At 44.2% G+C, this 18,203-nt stretch overlaps 1 protein-coding gene and 1 non-coding gene across 5 annotated transcripts in view; both read left to right on the forward strand.

Moving 5' to 3' along the window:
* Positions 1-17,873, forward strand: part of PRRC2B (proline rich coiled-coil 2B) — a 37,121-nt gene extending 19,248 nt beyond the window's left edge. Inside the window, exons 17-31 of one of the 4 annotated variants that reach the window (XM_059828963.1) lie at positions 258-403; positions 1,671-1,812; positions 2,435-2,517; positions 3,220-3,411; positions 3,551-3,745; positions 4,181-4,267; positions 5,200-5,304; positions 5,899-6,091; positions 7,378-7,475; positions 8,143-8,270; positions 9,363-9,603; positions 11,018-11,194; positions 11,870-11,961; positions 12,564-12,645; positions 13,109-17,873. In XM_059828963.1, coding sequence (XP_059684946.1) covers positions 258-403; positions 1,671-1,812; positions 2,435-2,517; positions 3,220-3,411; positions 3,551-3,745; positions 4,181-4,267; positions 5,200-5,304; positions 5,899-6,091; positions 7,378-7,475; positions 8,143-8,270; positions 9,363-9,603; positions 11,018-11,194; positions 11,870-11,961; positions 12,564-12,645; positions 13,109-13,249 — 2,102 coding nt within the window. In that variant the 3' untranslated portion in view covers positions 13,250-17,873. The remainder of the gene's footprint in view (positions 1-257; positions 404-1,670; positions 1,813-2,434; positions 2,518-3,219; positions 3,412-3,550; positions 3,746-4,180; positions 4,268-5,199; positions 5,305-5,898; positions 6,092-7,377; positions 7,476-8,142; positions 8,271-9,362; positions 9,604-11,017; positions 11,195-11,869; positions 11,962-12,563; positions 12,646-13,108) is intronic. The other 3 variants (XM_059828962.1, XM_059828964.1, XM_059828965.1) reach the window with 3 other exon arrangements.
* LOC132319143 (small nucleolar RNA SNORD62) lies at positions 6,340-6,427 on the forward strand. Its single transcript, XR_009484459.1, has one exon. It is a non-coding gene; the product is annotated as a small nucleolar RNA SNORD62 (small nucleolar RNA).
* Positions 17,874-18,203: the final 330 nt, after the last annotated feature.

The raw sequence follows: 18,203 nt of genomic DNA on the forward strand, positions 1-18,203 counted from the left end.
TTCCCAAGCTCTCACAGCTGAAGCGTGGTCGTCTTGAGGCAGAGGAGAGCAAAGCCGTACAGCATAAAGTGACTGGTAGATGTCAGCAGACTACCATGGCTTCATTTTCAAAGCTTAACTGCAGCGCTGCTGGCTGAACTTCTTTGCCTGTAGCATTGATCTTATTTGGAATGCACTCTTTAAATTACTGTGATTATAAGCTTTATATGCATACACACATGCACTATTTTTTTCCTCGTATATGGCTCCTTGTTCAGGTACCATCATTGATAATCGGGTGTCGAACACAGCAGAAGAGAATGAAGTAGGTTCTATGGCAGGTGAAGGCTTCATTGAGGTTCTTACTAAAAAGCAGCGTCGTTTGCTGGAAGAGGAGCGAAGGAAGAAGGAACAGGCTGCTCAGGTGAGGAATGGGAAGCAGAAAAAGCTTAACCTGCTACATTGTTTGGACTGCAGTCAGAGGAAAAGGGCCCCAAAAAGTGTTTGAATGAGCAGAAAAACATGCAGTTGGCCAAAGTAGTACAGATCCTGTGTTAGGCCCCGGAAGGATATTTTGGCTCTGATGGGCAGGGGCCATTAGTCTGGAAAGGATGGTTAGATTTCTGACTGTTCTTGTTTGCTAGCAGAATTACTGATTGTGAGTTAAGGAGGGTTTTCTGAAGTGATCCTCATCCAAAACATCTTGGCTCACTAAGCCAGTTGCTGGCTGTAGTTGGTAGGATATTGGGCAGCAGTGAGCAGTGGAGGACCTCTGCACTCTTGCTGTGTCAACAATGTGTTCTTGCTAGAACAGGATGTGGTAGCTTCCTTGCCGGAGGTGTCATGTTTGTGTCCGGGCACCTGACCAGAAAGAAACTAACAAACTGGAAGAAGCTCTGACATTTCATGTTCAGAATAGGATAAAGGAGTTGATTTACAAGAAAAGATCTAAGACTGCAGGGTGAATAGCTTAGTTAAGTCATGTTTAGGAGGGGGGCGTTTGTCTATATGTACTGGAAGACTCCAGATTCTAGGGGGATAAGAGAATATTTTGATGTGAAAGGAGACTCAGTGAAATCTGGAGGACTAAATGCAAATGAAAAGCATCACTGGGAAATGCTTCCCGACAAGGAGGGCTTGTGGTAGGTAGGTTCAGCGAGTCTCACAAGCAAAGTTATAAAAGCCTGGTTGCGTGGCATCTTTAAAATTAAGCTGAAGGCAACGTGTGCATGTGGAGTGGCAAAGGTCTTGCAGTTGCAGAGATGTGCTTCTCTTCTTCACAGAGCCAAAATCTGAATAGAGCGCCATCTCTGTATTATGAAATTATTAATTGATCTTGCTTCAGCTGGAGTAAAAGAGAGGAATTAAGCAGAGCAAGTCTGTTGTAGTGTTAATTTTGCTTTGCATCTTATCCCCCCGCCTACCCAAAAGAAAACAGTTTCATACTGCTGAAGGCAGCTTTTTTCACTGCCTTGTTAGACTAGGGGAGCCTCCCAGTAGCCACAGAGTCCATTTAAAAAAAAAAAAAAGAGCAGGGAGGGAATCAGAACTACTTTGTTTGGTTCTGTTACATGAGTTGGAGGCTTTTCACATTGCAGCATTTAGAAATCCAGGGTTTGAACTTGCCAGGAGCAGACTGTGTTAGCCCAATGCAGTGACAGGTCTTACGGCCTGTGCCTTTTCTGTCTCAGGCACCAGCTAAGGCCCGTGTCCTTCAGTCTCGCATTCCTCCTCGATTTGCTAAGAAGCAGAGCAGTTTGTGCTTGGAGCAAAGTGATGTAACAGTTTCTGGAAACAGCCTGGGCACAGAAATCTGGGAGAGCAACAGCCCAGGTAAGTTTGAGTCTGTCTGTTCTGGAGTGTTTCACACAGCTGGGGAATCCTCTGGTATGTGCAGGAAGGACAGGGTGTCCATGCTTAAGAGGAGACAACCTTCTCTTGTCTGGTGCTGGAAGTGGGAGGGGAGCTAGCAGACATCTGGAGTAGCATCTGTTCAAAGTTGTACTGTTCAACCATCCTCCTCCTGTTGTTGACCATGTCAGTCTCCTAATCTATTTCTTGGGTTGTCTTGTAACATCAAGATTCTACATAGGATTTTCTAGCCTGTTGGGCTGGGTCTACATCAGCCATTTTCTTACTTTGCCTTCCTCTGTTTTTTTATCCTCTAGCCCCAAATAGCTAGTGCCTCCCTTGTTTCTATCTCTGCTCTTTCTCCTGGTGTTTTCATGTTCCCTAAGAAATCTCTTCCCTGTTCTCTACCCTCGCTCTCCATACCCTGACTTCTTAGTGCTGTGTCATGTCTCAGCTGAATGGGGAGCACTAGCTTTCTGAGGTGGTGAAAATATCCTATCTCATATCTAGAAATGGGAAGTTAATAGTGTAACATGCATGGTGTACGAGGTGTGCTCACAGTTCTGTTTCAAGCAGCTGAACCCTGCCCTCCGTTCTCTTCCAGCTCTTTCAGTTCAGTCTCCTGGCAGCGATTCCTGGAGCAAGCCTGTAAATACCTTTAATGGCACTGAATCTAGCACCACTGAGGTAAGTAGCACCTAATGTACCATTCAGGTATTGTGTGTGTATAAAATATTAACGTAGGTGGCTTATGCTTCTCATTGCTCCATCTGTGCTTAGCGACTCTCAGCTCTGCTTGTGCAATTTTAAACTGTCTCCTTTGCAGTTCTAATCTGAGCTTGATGCTGCTCAAATCTTGACCTAGGGGGCCAAGTGCTGCTTGGTGTTACACATGGGTATAAATCTGGAGTAACTGGTAGAGGTATTCCAGGGTTATGCTCCTAACTGGACACAGAGTGTTGTCGAGGATGGTGGAATCCCGTAGGTCATGTTTGTGTGCCTCATGCCTGTGAGCAGTGTGTAGCTGTAGCCTTACTGCAGGGAGGGCGGAGGAGGTTCCTGAATTCTTTACCTCTGGGGACCAGAGTTCAAATCTGGTTTGGGTCACAAGTGAAATGAGTTTGGCAATCTCAGCCTAGTTGCTACATGGGACACTTTTTCTATATTCTGAAGCCATGGTGCGGTTGGTGCATTGGTTAACCTTTCTCAGGGTTGTGTAGAACTGAAGCAGCAGCCAAGGGATGCTGCAGGTCAGGCCCTTTGCAGTTAACCGAGAATGTGATTTGAAAAGGGGACATGGTCTTGCTGTTTTCTGGGATTCTTTTTTTTTCCTCCTTTGTGGAGCTGGGTCGGAGTCTGGGGCTTTAACACATTTCGTGCTTTGCATAGCAGGGTTTTAAAGGCAGCCAGGGGGATAGTGGCATTGACTTGAGCGCGGAGTCTCGGGAATCCTCCGCTACCTCCTCTCAGCGCAGTTCTCCATATGGCACCCTCAAACCAGAGGAGATGAATGGGGCTGGCCTGGTGGACCCAAAGCCTGACTGCCAGAAGGAGCAAGTGCAGAAGCAATCTGATAAAAAGGTAATCTGGATTTGCAGCCAAGCCAGAGCACATAGTGAGAGACCTTGTGAAGTGGTTGTGTTGTTCTTGATAGCATTTTTAAGGCTTGAGATTGGGTTATTCGGTCTTTGTGTCTCAGCCTCTGTGCTTTCCTGTTAAGGATTCAGATCAAGGCTCAGGACAGAACAAGGAACACAAGCCTGGACCAATCGGCAACGAACGCTCCCTGAAAAACAGAAAGGGTTCGGAGGGAACGGAACGGCTGGAAGGGAATATTCCCCCTGTTAACGGGGTGGAAATTCACGTGGATTCTGTACTTCCTGTGCCACCCATTGAATTTGGAGTAAATCCTAAAGTGAGGATTGAATTTAATTTTATCTTCTTGGTGATTTGAGCTTGTTGAGATATGAAAGGTGATTTGAGACAGGAGGATTATTTAGAGGAAGCTTCCAGCTGTAGATTTGCCTTAGATTTCATTACTGACACAAACCAGGTACTCAAGATGTCTTGGCAAACATGTAATACCCTCTTGGAAATACTGTCCGAAGGACCAGCTGGGGTGGTAACAGAGGTGAGGGACAAAATTATGGCCATCTAAGCCTTTGTGTGTCTCTGGGGGTTGCCTGCTGCTGAGTGCTGAGAAATGTTTTTTTGTTCTCTTCCAGTAAGGCTTACTGGAAGACAAACTTTAGTTTCTAGTGTCATGGTTCAGGCTAAAGTCATTAACCATGAGAAGCAGATGGGTGGCCCTTGGACCTGGATTTGAATTTTGTGTGTTCTGAATTTTCAGGACTCTGACTTCAGCTTGCCACCTGGTTCTGCCTCTGGCACTGCAGCTAACCCTGTCACCAAACTGCAGGATGCCTTGGCCAGTAATGTAAGTATTTCTTTTTTTCTTTTGGCATTGATTCATCGGAGATGCTCCTTAGTTAAACCTCAGATGCTTCCAAAGAGAGCAAGTATATTTCTTTGCGGCTGACTTCGCACTTAATGTTTAGGCAGCACACGTGACTAAAATCCATAATGGGAATCTGTGCCCTCAAGGTACCTTGATAAAATGAACATCACTAGCTTAGAAGTGACATAGAGAGAACTCCATTATCATTCAGTGACCTGTGTAAAGCAAGGGGTATTGCAGATCTGAGATCACCATTCTCCCGTGAGACACAAAAGAGTGCTGGTAAGGGACATGATGCGGACAGTGGCATTTTTAGGCCCAGAATGCCAGCTTCCTCAGGTGGTCTCATCTGCCACAGAAAGGCAGAGAACTGTAACTGGTTAGTCAGGTCCTTTTTGGAGGTTCCTAGCTTATTCCAGCCATTTGGGTATTTCATTATTATATGTGAAGGAGTGAGCACACTGAAAGCCCAGCTTGTAGCTCAGCTGTGGACAGCAATGTAAGAAGCTCACAAAGCTGTTTTTGAAATGTCTTCAAGTTTGTATTTTGAAGGTTTGTCTTAAAGGGTGTTTCTTTTCAGAAGTGCTCTTTCAGAAACAGCTTTTTGTCTGAATTTAGGTAGGTCCCAAATATGGGACAGGAGGGAGAACTCTTCTGCAAATTGAAGTTACTGGGTCAAATTGATGCTTAAGTGGAAGCTGGTGTAATTTGACATAGCATGTCACCGAAGCTTCCAACAGCAGAATAGATCACGGTTGAATGCGATACTTAACTCCTGCAGTACCACGGAGGATTAAATCCTTTGAGGTGTAGTTACTAGAGCTGCCAGCTGAGGCTCCGTCAGCCTTGGTAGCTCGTGACATTCTCATAAGAGTTTATAAAGTATTTACCATTTATGACTCTCCCCTTAGGCAGGGTTAACGCAGTCCATTCCCATTCTGCGAAGAGATCATCACCTCCAGCGGTGCATTGGCCTGAACCCCATGTCCTTCCCCACTGCAGACCTTACTCTTAAGGTAAGCAAGCTGGAATGTGTGTTTGTCCTAGGTGTGGATGCCATGTCTCCATGGCCAGAGTAGTGAGGATGGAGAGATCTTTCCCAGAGCGTTTTTTTAGGTACTGCTAAATATTTAGTTAGCTTCTGTAAAAGTTGTGCATATATGCTATTCAGGAAGGGCATGCTGGATGCTAAAGTCCTCAACGATTTTGGAACAAGTGCAACAGAGCTTTCTTACTGTTTTAATAACTGGGTAATATGGCTGGTCAGAGATCCTAGGTGCCTGATGGTTTAAAGAAGGAAAAAAAACAAACAAAAAACTAAAACCCAAACATACAAACAAAAACATCAAAACCCAAAATAAACCCAAACAAAAACCAGCACCACCCCAACCACAAAAAGCTCAGCAAATACCAAGGGGGACTGAGTGTTGGTGAAGGATGCTTGCCCGCTGGGAATTGGTGTGAAACCCCTTGACCTGAGACCTGCTAGCTTTCTGCTACAACTAGGCTAGATTTAATTTGAACTAATATGTCATAGATGAGCAACTCTAAGCCTCAGTATTGTCCTCCCCATTTGAACTGTCTGTAGTTATTGTCCTTCGTTTCCATAGATGGAGTCTGCTCGTAAAGCTTGGGAAAACTCTCCTAGTTTACCAGAACAGAACTCCCCAGGAGGTGCAGGCTCAGGCATCCAGCCTCCTTCCAGTGTTGGAGCTTCCAACGGTGTCAGCTACAGCTCTTTTGGTGGAGTTTCTATGCCTCCCATGCCTGTGGCGTCTGTAGCACCTTCTGCATCTATTCCAGGTACCCACAAACTGCAGTAGCAGTATTTGCATTGTCTGGTTGGTATCTAGGAATCATCCTTGGATTCTGGTAGATGAGAGTATGGTGAGAAGAGCTTCCATTTAAAGCAGCTGGCTGGTATTTAACAGATTCTTAACAACAATTCAGTCAAGACAGAAAGAGGGACCATCTACCACTTTGAGGAATGTTACTTGAGTGTGACTAGTATAAACTTAGCACAAGGACAACTTTCCCTGTGTAGCGGCAAGTCTCTGTGATGTCTCAATAGATCCTGCTTACCCTTCACTGTGTGCTCAATAGAATAGAAGGGAAGTGAAGAAACCTAAGGCTGAGAGACTTCAACAGTCCCAATATCAATATCAACTGTGGCTCTGCCCATTTTGCAATTTACGTCACAGGTTCTGAGCACCTTCTGCTCTTCGTACATAATAACAACTTGCTTACAGTTTGCAGAACTCTGGGAGGTGGGAAGGTGTTGCCGTCCTTGAGTTAGAGGAAAAACTTAAGCTCAGTCATGTTAGATAGTGTGTATAATTAGGGAAGAGCACCTGAAAAAAGGAAATGTGCTTGGATTCTCTGACTCCTTGGTCCCAAAGGACCTCTCATGCATGCAGTATCCTTCTCATTCCTCAATTCAAGAATGGAGTGGAATATGCTGGACAGAAGTGATAGCGAATGGACCACTGTAGTGGCTCGTTACTAGCTTCCATTTGGAAGAAGGATTGTTTCAAGTCAGGTCATTTCCTTCCCCACCCACCCTAATTTTGCTTGTAAATCCCATGGTTCAGAGCTGCACAGAACCACAGGAGTGGAACAGCACTTTCTAATTGGTGCCACCCTTGGGGTGAATATGGCTTTTAGATCTCTGGTGTGAAGGTCTCAAACGCCATGTTTGCTCTTTCTGTCCCTCCTAGCTGCAAAGATGAGATGATTGCAGAGCAGGTTTCTGGCGTTTAGGAACAGTTTGAAGTGCAGTTCACCAATTCCTGAACTGTTAGTGTCTCTGACTTTTTTTGTGGATGTGGGAAACTTGGATTTACATTTAGCCTCTTACAGAAAGGTACGACTAATTCTCAGCAAGCCTGCTACTGTAACTGGGCTGCTGGTTTTGGTATGTGGACTTAAGAGCTTTACAGGCTCTTCTGATTGGGTACTATGTTTGAGTTGACTTGCTGAGTTGGTTGCTGAGAGGTAGGAAATAGTCTTGACCTGCAGGTCTCGGCAGTCTACTGTGCCTGTATTTCCCCTGTACTTTGAATTTACAGCCTGCCTTCTCTGATGTTTAGGTAACCATATTCCACCCCTGTATCTGGACGGCCATGTGTTTGCAAGTCAGCCCCGCCTGGTCCCTCAGACGATACCTCAGCAGCAAAGCTACCAACAGGTAAGGGAGAAATACGACTAGTTCGTGGTTTCTTAAGGAATCTTCAGGGTAGTATTTAAGAAAAGAGGAGTCATTTATCTCTCTGATAGCCCGAAGGAGCTTAGATGTGGCTCCCTTTAGATTCCTTGAATGCTGCTTCCCAGTGGGTGTCACAGGTCAGTGAAATTGAAGGGAGGGAATTGAGGGTTTTTTCCCCTTTTGTACCAGTGCCTTTGGACTGGGTTTAACTGAAGCAGATGCTGAGGCGTCTGTGTGAGGTAAAGTGACTTTCAGCAAATTCCATAGCCTGTCAATACTGATGAGACATTTCACTAGCCTTAGTAAATAGGGTGTTGAAAGGGTTGGGGAGAGCCCCTTCAAGGTAAGAGTACAGGCAAGTGAGAGTTGGGATTGTCAGTGCCTGTTCTGTGTGTGGAGCACGTTGGTCCCCTCATGTGTCCATCAAATGCCTCTTGCAGGCATCAGTCTTCCCTTTTGGGTGCCTGTGCAGTATCTTCCCCTGCCAGGGTGCTGCTGTTCCATGGAATGATGCAGGGGCTGGATAAAGGTGCGGTGTAGGTAATTGTCGTGGCAGATTGACTCATAGAGGAAACTGATGGATTTTTAACAGCCTGGGAGAGTTTCTGACTCCTTTTGTACCTCTCAGTCATCTTAATTTCTTCTGCAGGCTGCTGCTGCTCAACAGATTCCCATTTCCCTCCACACATCCTTACAGGCCCAAGCTCAGCTTGGGCTGAGGGGTGGTCTGCCTGTTTCCCAGTCCCAGGAGATGTACAGCTCCATACAGCCCTTCAGGTAACTGCTTCCAGTCTTTCATTTCCTTGTGGCTTGATCTCTTGTGTTCCTGACGGCCATGTACATTGATCAGATACTCCATACTCCTCTTCCCCCTTTGTTGACGTGCTGCTTCCTTCCCCTAGTAATATTGCCAGGATGGAGAGCAAGGATATCGGGGCACATAAGGCGCTCTGTAGTATGTTTCTTTGTAGGACAGTGGCAAAGACCATCCTTGGAGAATTATATTCAGTTGCTCTGCCTACCCTCTCAAATGGTAAGGCAAATCTTGATGTAGAAAGAGGAAGTTCATGGGCTGGCAAGCAGACTTATTAGTGAGAAACCCAGAGCTTACAGCTTAGTCTATTTGGCTTATTACTGGGGAGAAGAAGAAGAGACAGCTTGATCAGAGCTGAGTGAAATTAAATAACTCTTTTTATTAGATACAGACTACAAGACAAAAACAGAATAAATGCCTGTACTTTGTTGGAGGAAAAATTGTAAGATTCAAATTAGGAAATCAAACGCAAGTGTAACAGCAGCAGTACTTGGCTACAGGAACTGCTTACTAGAATTGGAGGATTGAGACATCCACTTCAGAGTTGGGCTGGCTGTGGGAATCATACTCTGTACCCCCTTTCCTGCATGAGATGAGAGTGAATGATCAGAATAGTCCTTCAAGGCCTCAAAAACCTAGACACTGAGGTTTAAAAAAACCACCTTTTTTGCTAGAGATGTTTGAATCTGTAGCTTCTGATTCTTTTCTGCTTTGCAAAACTGCTGCAAACTTCTGGTAACCTGAATCCTCCCTTACTACTAATCTAGAGCTTATTGTGCAGGATATTGAAGCATAAACTTTTGGGTAGGTCACAATGTCATTCTATTGAATATTCCTGCAACACAGGGACATAGTTGTAAGGGCTTAAAAGTGGAAGTAAAAAAACCCCATAGCTAAAATGGGAAGTGCCATCACAGCTTATTTCTAAGCTGTCAATTTAGTACAGTCTGAGAACTGCTTGCTGATTGCAGGCCAGATATGATTTGGTAGGGGGGTGCGTGTATAGTCTCCAAATGTTTTCTGTGTAATGACTTGAGCGTATTTTTCTTCTCCAGGTCTCAGGTGTATATGCACCCCAGTCTGTCTCAACCCAGCACCATGGTCCTGACAGGAGGCACTGCACTGAAGGCTCCATATTCTGCCTTCCCAGGCATGCAGCCCTTGGAGGTGGTAAAGACCCAGTCTGGGTCCCCCTATCAGCCCATGAACGGAAGCCAGACGCTGGTTTATGAAGGCCAGATAAACCAGGCGGCTGGTATGGGAGCTTCCCAGATGATGGACTCTCAGCTTACACAGGTTAGGAGCAGGGCTTGCAAGCTACTCCTTTGTACAGGCTTTTTCACAACCACTTGTTTCTGAGACTGGGTTGAAAGTAGTATTTGTGCTAAGGCATGTGTTTGTGTGAACGAAGCTCTTTGTAAAGAGGCAAAAGATTTCCTTGAGAGACTGTTCTGTGAACCATTGTTTTAAACATGCAGCACCTTATTTAATGAGGTGCTTGCTAATTACTTGTCTGTCCCTGCTGAGATGTCATTTTGTAACTTGGAAGTCCTCGCCCTCAATATAGACGTTTCATGCAGATCAAACCTTGCGGTGCTTCATGCATAGGAGGCCGCGATGCAATAGTTGTCCTAAAAGGACCTCTTCTGAGAGCCATATCCCAGTCGTCTCCAGATTTAACTCGGCTTCCAGGGTAACTAGGACCTTTTATTAAAACCTCATCTATCTTCTCAATTCATTTGTTATCCAGGTCTTATTTACAACTTCTACTGATCCATTTGGCAGCATCTTAACAAGAATTTCATTGTGTGAAGAAGTTTTTGTAAAGCATGGTTAAGATAAAGACACTGAATCCTACTGTGAGCATAGCTGTATTTCTGATTCTGATGGAGAAGTTTGATACTTCTATTAAACTCATCTTGCGTTTTATTTTGTGCAACATGTTAAGGCTTAGTTTTTGTTCAAAGAGGGATTTTTATGTTGTGACTGACATAGAGTTAATCCTGAAAGTAACTTAGCTGAGGAAAATACAGAGAATACTGACAAACTAAATATTTGAAGAAATGCTTTATCCATTATAAGCTAGTAACTTGGTCTCTTTTGCCAGCCTTAGATACTTTTTATTTATTACAAAGTGTTGTCATAGAACCTCCCAAATCCAGCAATTGTGAGAACTGCCAGATGAATCAGGAGGCTCTGAAGTCCTGAGCTGATTTTTTTTTTTTTAAATTTACTCTTAATTATTACCATCATCAGTTTGAAGCTCGCTATAGAGGTCACCATCACTTTTTCTTGGCATGAAAGTGTAGCAGACTTTCTGGTTGGGCATCAAAGCTGCAAACAAGATGCCTGACACTGAGCTGTCTGACGATGCCATCATATCAAGGGAAGATACACCTATGCAGCGACCATGAGGAAGACTGAAAAACTGGGTGAAGGTTCTAGGCAAGGAGGAAAGCCCTGTGTCTGAGTGCTGTTACGTTAAATCGATGCCATGTTAAAAGCCCAGCTGATAGGGTGTTGGCAACACTACCAGAACATGCATTTCAGCGTGAAAGTCCCTCTGTTGTATTGATTTGCATTTATTCTGTGCCAGACTGCGCTGTTTGTGAGCTTCCTTTTAGCAATGCTGTGCTTTCAGGGTATTAGGAGACAGTGTGTCAAATACAAGACTGTTGCTGCCGTTAACTACGTGTCCTTAATCACACAGCTAACAATGCCTGTGCCTGGCTCCCAGCTTCCTCTGCCCCGCTACGGCTCTGGCCAGCAGCCCCTGATCCTGCCACAGTCCATCCAGCTCCCTCAGGGGCAAAACCTGCCTGTAGGAGCTCCCCGAAGAATCCTCCCTCCTGGATCCCAGCCTTCTGTTCTTGCTACCAGCAGGGAGGTAAGGATTAACTCCTGTGTGCTCACCTTGGCATTCATTAACCCCTCCTGCATTGATGTTTCACCCCTTGATCTTGCTTGTTAAAGGGGAGACTGGCTTGTTTGGGATCCTTAAATCTCAAAGCCAAGGATTGGTGTTAAATTGAAGGAGCCCTTTTCCCCTCATCTCCAAAGCCCAGGCCAGCAGTTTTTCAGGTTTTGCTGCTGGTCATCATTCTGTTTCCAGGGAGCCACATCCTGCCTTGATCCAGTTTGGAGTCTCCAGTTTTATTACATGTTTACACAGGTTTCCCCAGAGTGCTTGAGGGGTGGTGAGCTCCAGACACAGTTGGAATACTGCCCAGATATTTCACTCTGTTGTGAAGCTTGTCCGTTTGAGTAGGTATATTAATGTCATGTCTGGTTTGATGGATTCGTATCATAAGTTTGTCTATTATAGGGGAGAGAGAGCACAGCATTTAACTTCCAGGTTCTGTATTTGCTTGTGCTGCTGGCTTGTTGGTTTAATACAAGCAGATTATTTCACTTACAAGCCTCACTTTTTTCACCTGAAAAATGTTTCTTCTTTTAATGGGCACGATGGGTAGAAGGGCAAAGATTTGGCTTAAGTGTTTATATGAAGTAATGAGTGATTTGTGAATGCAAAGATGATACTCTCTCTCATTTTCCTCTGTAGTCCTCCCAGATGGAAATGAAAGGGTTTCATTTCTCCGATGGTAAACAGAATATGTCCTCCGGAGGGTCTGTACCATCACCACATACGTACAGGTAAAATGTTTACAGAACTTAGCCTCTGTAGTCAGAATGGGGAAGGAGTAGCGTTCCCCATTTGCAGTGACATGGCGCATGCATCATCCCTGTAGAAGATTCACTTGGGTTTTCACATGTAGAATGTGCTTACCGTAATCCAAATACTTGTATCAAAATCCATGATCATGGCTTTTGTTTTTGGGTGTGGGCCAGCGTGTATCTGACTTGGCCCTTTGCTTGTGGGAAGTGCATAAAGTTATTTGTTTACTGAGTCTGAAAGAGAAATTGGAATTGGTGTGTGCTTTTGTGTGTTCCTTGTTAAGGTGGAAAATCTGAGGATCATTGAATAAACGTTTTAGTTTACAGCGTGGTCCTCTCAAGATGCGAGGTGCTTGTGTCTAGACATATCAAACCTTCAGGTCATTGAGCCTTTTGAGATAAGCAATTACTTTATTTTTTGTCTTTTGGGCTGGGGAGCTCACTGATCTGCACAGCGCAGACTTGTGCCCTGTCTACTGCTGCTTTCTGCTGTCTTTTTTTTCTTTTTTTCACACATGAATAAGGTTCTTATTCCGTTGTAGAATTTACTCCATGAATATTGTCGACTCTTCGATTTCCAGGCCTAGCTCTGCCAGCCCAAGCGGGAAGCCGTCTGGACCAGCAGTTAGTATGGGCTCTGTGCAAGGACACTATGTACAACAGGTAGGGTACATCAGAACTTGGTTTGACCCAACAATATCTGCTCTTCTGTACTGTCATGCTTGCGCCTTGGACGTAAGAGGAGTGGCAGAAAGGCCTGTGTACTGGAGCTATATGTGGGAGCTGTTACTTTCCCTGTAGGGAGAGAGGGTGGGTGTTATACTGAGTCTAAGAGTAATGCTGTGTGGTTTGGAAGTCAGGAGAGATCAGAGCATTATTCGTTTTACAGTGTCCGTGGTGTGTGTTGTTGTCTGTTTATGGGTTATTTGCATTGCCAGACATGTGAGACACTTTGAGATCCTTATGTGTGAGGTGTTTTAGGACAGCAAAGTGTGACAGAATAGAAGAAATACCTGTTTTTTGGAGCAAATTTGATGTCTTGCATGAATGATGGTCATGGTTTGGTTTTTTATATCTGCCTGGAGGTTTCTGTGCTAGCTAATGCTTTGTTTTTGTATATCAAAAGGCAAAGCAGCGGGTGGATGAAAATAAAGCCAACCTGGGAGCAGTAAAGCTTCAAGAAACAGCCTCCACAAACCAGATGAAGCCAGTGCGCACAGGAGCGATCAAACCTCAGGCAGTCAAAGTGGAGGAAAGCAAGGCTTAGGAGCATCTCTGATGCCCAGCTGGTCCTGCTGCCTGAGAGGCACTGCAGCTTAGACTGGACCCCACTGGATCTCCTGAAAATCTCGCCAGATCTACTCCCCGCCTCACATTGACTGACTACAGCGACATCATCCAAGCCCCTCTCTCAACAAAGCAGTTTGAAACAGTGGATATGACATTGACCTGCTTGCTTTAAAACAAACCAACCATGTGACTTTTAAGTGGCTCGAGCCATTTTTTATTTTTTGCCCCCCGTGCCCCATCCACAGATAGCTGTGATCGCTCGCTTGGCAAAGCCCATCCTTCTCCTTCCCTACTTCTGTCTCAGCAGAGTGGCAACTGGGGGGAGGGGTTAGTTTGAGGTTTTTCATTTTAAAGGCAGCTGAGGTTTTTACAGAAAAGCTATATCTTTGTTTATAGCAGAACTTTTATATGTTCTTTCATTCCCCCCCCTTCTTTCTGCTTTCCTCATTCCTTCCCGAAAAGACTTCCCTTCAGCTAAAATTATGTTCTGACAAAACTCTGCTTAGTTTTATATATGGTTCTGTGCTATGTTGAGAATCATGACTCTTCAAAATTGAGTTTGTTTGGGTGTATTTTCCCCAGATGATTTAGCCTTTCAGATTATTTGATTAAAAAAAAGGACAGTTATGGCATTCATTAATTTTTCATTATTTTTGTTTTAAGCTAGAAGCAGTGCTTGCGTTAGAAGTAAGTGTGTACTAAAGGTATATAGTAGATCAGTGCATTAATCTTGAAACTTGCACCACTTTAATTGTAGCTTTGGGGTGCCTTGTGCACAACAAAATGTGGCATTTTCGTTTTAAGGAAAAAAAAAAAACCACCAAATTTCTGTTGCAAGCTCATCTGGATCTAGGTAGGGGGTTTTTTGTGGGTTTGGGATTTTTTTTAGTGACTGCCAAACACACAACAAAATGCAAGTCATAAATTGACGAACTGTAAAATCTGTTAAGAAAAATCTCCTCACCACACATGGGTCAGAAGAGTTGGCTAGAGCCAACGGGTCTGTATGGACTACTTTTTGTAGTTGTGATGCTCTCTTATGCTTCCTACCTTGGCTGCTCTAATTCTTCATGTCTCCTCTTGTTCTGTGTTATGTTCATCCCTTGGGGCTGCTCTCCTAAGCTTTGCTCTTCTCCCTTTTCCCTAGGTCTTGCTTTTTGTTCCTCTAACTCATGGCCTTTTGTAAAATTTGCATAGAAATGCATTGTAAGGGAGCCCCTCTGCAAGGCAGCCATTTTAGCACACTTGGAACCTCCTTTTTTGTGTTGGAAGCACATGGTTACAGAGGCAGTTTGGAATTATACTTTTACTCTCCTTCCCTGTATGAACAGCAAAGGGTTCTTTACTTTTGATGCAGTTGCATATAGTGTGTATACAGTGTCATCACCTTACACTTTCTTAGAATAATTGATGATCTATGAAAGGAAGGTCCCAGTGGGAGGGGGTTGGGGGTTTTTCTTTGGTTGTTTGGTTTTGGTTTATGTGTGCATGTGCGTCTAGATTTTAGGATAGACTTACAAGTTCCTGAAAGCGCTTGGAGTCCTTCAGCTGACGGTAGTCTTAAGTAAATCCAACTACTTTCAGCTAACTTGGTTTGTGTTGTTTAGCTCTTTCAAAATGTAAAGTAGGCTGGTCACTCTAAAGTGAGGGAAAGAAAACTTCATTTCTGCAGGAGATGTTACCTTGCTAACTGGCTGTGCCGTCTGCCTCTGCTAGGTGGCGGCGAGTCATTTGTTGGTGGTTCCAAAGAAGATATTTTGAACAAAGAATGTATTTGGGAAGGGATCTGAAAGGTGTTCTTGTTTCTTAGTTTGCTTTTTTTTTCCCCCCTTTCTGGGAAAGATCCTTCATAACTTTCTAGGGATGCATTTGAAGTTTTAAGCTAGGTATAAATAAGAATTTTATACAGTAGCTTTAAAGAGCCTGGAAACCTAAACTAACTTAGACATAGTAACATTCCCTCTCCACAGGTGTCCCCATTGACCATGGCAGAGAACCCAAAGGGAGAGGGATAGGATGGTACTTCAAGAAAAAAGCTGTTTTTTTTTTCCCCTCATGTTTTATGGATTTCTAACTTCAGAGCAGAGTGCGCCAGCATCTCTCTAGCGTCCTCCTTAAAGTACAGGGTTTGAGATCTAGCAACAAGTATTTCCCCAGCCTTCAGACGTCTCCCAGACCTGCATCTTCATCTGCTAGTCCTGCTCCCAACATTTTCCAAAGATTGCTCCACCAGTAAGTCATCCCCCCCCTTCCTGTTTTCTTCCTTGGAATATCATGAACAACAGAATTGTCTGTTTTTTCTTTTTTTATTATCCTTCTGCCCAGCTGGTCCTAGCTAATATCAGCCCAGAATCTAACTGTAATGGCTAAAGAGACTTATCCGAGCCCCCCTCTTCTCATCTCTTTTCCTACCCTAGACACACTACTTAAGCTTTACAAAGACACTAACCTCTTTCCTCCCACCTATATGACTTTAAAATGGTCAGAAGTGTTGGAGAAACTGGGTTATTGCTAGATACAAGTTATTGCAGTCCCTCTGGTGTAAATGCCATCAGAACTACAATACCTCCGGTTGAAAAAGGTCACCCTGCTTTCTCTTTTAACCCCTTCATTCCTTCCCCCAACAGAATAAAACACTAGAATTTATTTATACGTATTTGATGTTGTAGGTCTAGGTGAAAAAGTAATTGTTTCACTGCTCTATTTATATATTATGTCTGAATTATTCTGTGCAGGAAAGGCCAAGAAATGCATGTGAGCTTCATTCCATTCCTCACCTTTACGTGACTGTCAGCTGCAGTTGGCAAGACTCTCTTTCACTTAATGGAGTTTTATGTGTTGGAAAGCAGTTTTAGAGCCCAGATTTCTAAGGTGCAATATCCTTCTTCTCTGGCATATATTTTTGTTTGTTTGTTTAAAGCTAGTATAAGGTTAGTGCTGTTTGTGGTGCTCTTGACTCAAAAGGAAAGTCTCTGATCCTCAAGGTGCAGAAATGCCAAGGGTGCTGGTATGCTGATATAAATTCAGCTTGGGGAAGAGGACAATGGGGATGTATAGAATGTGGATATGATTTGTAGGGGATAATTCTGCTTGCCGTCTCCGCTGCTGAAGGGTCAGGCCCTAATGATTTATTCCTTTGCGAGTTGCTTTTGCTTTGACTGGAAATCAGCTACCAAATTGCAGGCTCCTTCTGCTAGGAAAGGTGCAGTGTGCAGTGGGAGGGAGAGGTGGAATCCATATTTTCAGCAACAATGGGTGAAGCAGAAATATTCAGAGGCTGACTTTGCTGCTTTTCGTTCAGCTGAAGGTCTGAAGCATATGTGTAATCAGTTCTTTTAATATGCAGTGATTCATGGCCTAGCAGCTGTGTTCAGTGCTGCTTTCCTCTCCAGTTCAGCCTGCTTTTAGCTCTTAATTTAAAAAAAAAAAAGTTTGGGAAGAAGAAAAAAAGGAAGAAAAAAAAGCGCTCCAGTATATTTTTAAATGACGAGTGGAAGCAGCACAGTCACCGGTGAAACAGGTATTATTGTTGATCTTCCATAATTCGCTCCTGGCTCTGCCGTGTGGCAGCTGTATAGTGGTCAGTAACTCTGAATGTGTTTGCAGCCCATTGAACTCCATACGTGTTTGTGTTCATGCAGAGGCACTCCATTTAACAGTTTCCTTGCAAGAATGCTGCAAAGCTACAAGCTGCCCTGTGGTTCCTGTGTATTTATAGATATATATTAAAAAATGAGCCTAGCATTTTTTGCTATGTCTCACCTTTTGGCAGGCTACTATACTCACTTTCAAGCGAGCACCACTGCATGCCGAGATCTTGTTCTGTTGCGTTTTGTTAACTTTCCGTTTTGCTTCTGACTGGTTAAGCACAGGTTAATTCCTTGTAGCGCGGGTTATTTTTGATGTACAGCAGCCCATTTTCCTTGTAAGAAAGATGCATTTGTGAATAAGAATTTACAACAGGCATCAGGATACTTAGTTGTGGCCCATCAGCAGAAAAGGTGCATTTTGCCGAAGCAGTGGAACTGCTGGCTGGGAAGAGACAGCAGCAGTCCAACTACTTTTTTTTTTCTTGTTTTAATCCAAAGATCACCAGATTTTCCTAGTGGCCATAGACACCTCCTTGGGTTTAATGGCTCCTCAAAGACGTCTGCAGCCACAACCTGCACCGTTCCCCTGGGAATCACAGCAGCAGCAGTGAGGCGCTCACCCTTTAGCATGTCTCGAGGCGTTGTCCTTAGCTGGAATCCTTCCTCTGGTTCTGTATAAATTGCGTTTGTTGTTTCTCAAGGGGATATTGTACTCCTTAAAGCTTTTAACCTCATGACCTGTATAGTAAATTTTTTTTGGCCTTTCCTCTTTTCGTCTTTTCATGTAGACCAGATATTTGAAAGGGCAGACGATGGATAATTGTGTAACGTGCAACCTGTTTATATTTTTTGGAAACTTTTACTTGGACCGGAACTCGAATCACGGAATCACCAGGCCAGTTGCAGCACACTCTTTATTGCCCTTTTTCCTCGTTTCAGTACCTATTGTTTCTCCTTTCAAATATGTGATTGTATTAGCTCTTTCCATATGAAAGAATTCTCCTTATTTAAATAAAAAAAAATAAAAAAATAAAGCAGATTATGCTTTTCTCAAATTCCCAAGTACCTTGGCTGGTTCTTTTGGTTGAAGGCTTGCCTGTTTTTATTTTTTTTTTTTTTTTTCCTGAAGGGAGGTGGGTGGCCGTGATAGGGCAGGACCCACGGGGCCCCACAGCTTTTGGGGTGCTGGGGGCAGCAGGTGCCAAGCCGAGGGTCGTTGCTGGGGTTATGGCCCGGACCCGCGGGCTGTGGCGATGCCGGGGCCTTCACGGCCGCCACGGCGGGGCGGGCCGCAACCCCGTCGCCACACGCGGGCGTTGCCGTAGCAACACGGCGGAGCTC

The sequence above is a fragment of the Gavia stellata genome, chromosome 24 (assembly GCF_030936135.1).
Source record: "Gavia stellata isolate bGavSte3 chromosome 24, bGavSte3.hap2, whole genome shotgun sequence".
Classification (NCBI taxonomy): Eukaryota; Metazoa; Chordata; class Aves; order Gaviiformes; family Gaviidae; genus Gavia; species Gavia stellata.